This window comes from Gopherus evgoodei, chromosome 21 (genome assembly GCF_007399415.2).
Source record: "Gopherus evgoodei ecotype Sinaloan lineage chromosome 21, rGopEvg1_v1.p, whole genome shotgun sequence".
Lineage (NCBI taxonomy): Eukaryota > Metazoa > Chordata > Testudines > Testudinidae > Gopherus > Gopherus evgoodei.
This window is the reverse complement of record NC_044342.1, coordinates 10,476,553-10,479,639: the sequence shown is the minus strand read 5'-3', so window position 1 is coordinate 10,479,639 and position 3,087 is coordinate 10,476,553. Positions and strand designations below refer to the sequence as shown.

Below are 3,087 nucleotides of genomic sequence, written 5' to 3'. Positions count from 1 at the left end.
CCACTGCCCACAAAAGGTTAATCTGGCTCTGGTGAAGACCAATGCAAAGAACTCATTTAGCTTCTGTAACAGCTTCATCTTCCCAAAATGGACATAGTTTTCCAGTAGTGGTCTCAAAATGCTATGTATAGAGTCAAGTTTACTTTCCTACATGATATTCCACTTTTTATACATCCAAGGATCATGTTAGCCCTTTTTGCCCAAGCATCACAGAAACCTCATGTTGGGGCAATTGCATGCGTTAATCTCTAATTTTTTTGTCTGAGTCACTCCTTTCAAAGAAAGCATCTCCCAACCTGCATTCTCTGTTCTCAGATGTATTACAGGTATATCCAAGTTATTATTAACAGTAACAAACATGTTTCATTCTATCTGAAAAGTAAATACAATTGCAAGAACATTCAAGAACAAATCTTTTTCAGTGCGTAAATACTATACTGATAAGTATGATAGATAGATAGATAATGTTATTCTCTTTGATATGGCTCAAGTCTTCTTATCAGTTTCCTGAGGGCTTCTTTGACCTCTTTGTTTCTCAGAGAGTATATGATAGGATTCAGCACTGGAGTTATAACGGAATATAGGACAGTGATCACTTTGTCTCTGTCTGGAGAGTAGGCTGAGGAGGGGTGTATATAGGTGTAAATGGCTGTTGAGTAGTACAAGATGACAACTATGAGGTGGGAGGAGCAGGTGGAGAAGGCTTTCTTCTTGCCTTCTGTGGAGCGAATCTTCAAGATAGTTCTCAGAATGAAGTAATAGGATGTTAAAGTTACCACACAGCTCCCCATCCCAAAGACTATGTCAGCCAGAAAAGCCAAAGTTTCATTGAGGCTGATGTCTGAGCAGGAGAGTTTTAGCACTGATGGTAATTCACAAAAGAAATGATTGATGATGTTCGAGTTGCAGAAAGAAAGCTGGAGCACAAATCCAGTGTTGACTGCAGAATTGATCACCCCTGCTATCCATACGCCAGTGATTAACTCAACACAAACCTCCTTCCTCATGATGATGGTGTAATGCAAAGGGTGGCAGACAGCAACGTAACGGTCAAAAGCCATCGCAGCAAGGACCAGAGCTTCACTTCCCAGAGTCCAAGTAAAGAGATATATCTGTGTAATGCAGTCTAAGAAGGCAATGGTCTTTTTGTGCTCCAGAAGGTTGTGTAGCATTTTGGGAATGGACACTGAGATGGATAAAAGGTTTATCAAGGACAAGTTGATAAGCAAGAAATACATGGGGGTGTAGAGTCTGGTGCTGGTAGTAATAGTGATGACGATGAGGAGGTTTCCAGTGAGGGCTGCCATGTAGATGAAGGTGAATAATATAAAGAGGAACATCTGGTATTCAGGGAGGCTGGACAGACCCACCAAGATGAACTCTGTGACTGAGGATTGATTCTTCATTTCCAAATCTCCTCTACTCCTCACCTGCTGACATAAATCAGCTCACTGGACCAGACATTCAGCTGGTGTATATTAGTGTCATTCTAAAGAAGACCAGAAACCAAAGGAAAGAGATTGATTTGCACCAGCTGTGGATCTCGTCCATGGACTCCAATGAAGCTATGTCAGTTTATGCCAGCAGGGCTTCTGGCTAATTGATTTCAATACTGTACACCAATTCAGAACAGCTGGACAGCTGGCCCATTGACTTTGAAGGACCTAGTATAAATCTTCTAGTGAAATTAATGTGAAATTAGCCTAGAGGAGATAAGAACAAGGCACATTACACCACACATTTTAAAAGTATCCTCACCACAATAAAGGGACTAGAGCGAGTTTCAAGGTGCACTTTGTGGAAGAAAGGCCAGAAGAAACCAGTGAGATCATTTAGTCCGATCTCTTGTGTACCACAGGCCACAGAACTCCCTCAAAATAATTCGTAGAGCAGAACTTTTAGGGAAAAGAAAATCTTGATTTAAAATTTGCCAGTTATGGAGACTCCACTTCAACACTTGACAAATCGTCTCTATGGTTATTACCCTCGTTGCTAAAAAAATTACTCCTTTTTTCCATTTTAAATCAGTCATCTCCATCCACTTCAGTGTGGAGTAATTAATCATTTACCCCAGGGCGAGTTTGAAGAAAATCAGACTCCATGTCATTGCGAATGATGAACAGCAATATTGCGTCTAGATACGTCAATTATTAGAACTAGAGTTACAAGCTAGGATTTTTGAGGAAGTCTAAAAAGTTTGGCACCAAACCCCTTTGACAGGAAATCCCAATCTATACAAATTGACTCCATCTATTAGCTGAGTCTTTCTACTCCTCTGATCAATCATCTATCTATCTAGAATATATATAGTATTCATTTTTTAAAAAAGAAATATAAATAAATAGCATGATTTAGTCTATATATGTAAAGTTGAGTTAGTAATTTAACAGAAAAACTTTACAAATAATTATCTAAATAACATGTCCAAACATGCAAAAGCAAGCCAATATAGTCTTTCGATATAACAGCAACATAGATATTACATGATACCCATGCAGAGATAGATAGATAGATAGATAGAAAAAGTTCAAATTCTGCTGTAATTAGAAGAAAAAAAGAAAGAAAGAAAGAAAGAAAGAAAGAAAGAAAGAAAGAAAGAAAGAAAGAAAGAAAGAAAGAAAGAAAGAAACCTCTATTCCAGTTCATGTATAGCTGCCCCTTGAATTAGATAATTCAGTCTCCTTAGTTCTACTAGTTTCTCAAGCCGTTTGAAATCACCACAGCTGGGAAGAGCGTTCTTGTTCTTCTATTAGGCTGATGGCTGGAAATATATATTTGTTTTTAATGCTGTCACAGCCCTTTCACAGATTCAAAGATTCCAAGGCCAGAGGAACCATTACAATCATCTAGTCTGACTTCCTGCATAACACAGGCCAGAGAACATCTCCAAAATTACCATGGTCACTCCATGAGTTTCATCAATGAATTATCAGCATCACAATCCTTCTTAAATAGCCTCTTAGTGCTACTGGGGAAGAACAACTTATATCTCCTTTAGAAGTTAATTATCTAAAGGAGGCACTGATCAAGTATTTTAATTGCTTACGTTACCTTTGGTGTCATGAACAAAATACCAAAGTCCTTGGA

At 38.5% G+C, this 3,087-nt stretch overlaps 1 protein-coding gene across 1 annotated transcript; it reads right to left on the bottom strand.

Moving 5' to 3' along the window:
- Positions 1-467: 467 nt before the first annotated feature.
- Positions 468-1,409, bottom strand: LOC115638035 (olfactory receptor 13G1-like). Its single transcript, XM_030539632.1, has one exon. The coding sequence runs from the start codon at positions 1,404-1,406 to the stop codon at positions 468-470; it is 939 nt and encodes a 312-aa protein (XP_030395492.1). The 5' UTR covers positions 1,407-1,409.
- Between the last annotated feature and the right edge of the window lie 1,678 nt (positions 1,410-3,087).

Bases quoted from the DNA above. Each gene is read 5' to 3' on its own strand.
- LOC115638035 (XM_030539632.1), bottom strand. From the start codon at position 1,406: ATGAAGAATCAATCCTCAGTCACAGAGTTCATCTTGGTGGGTCTGTCC.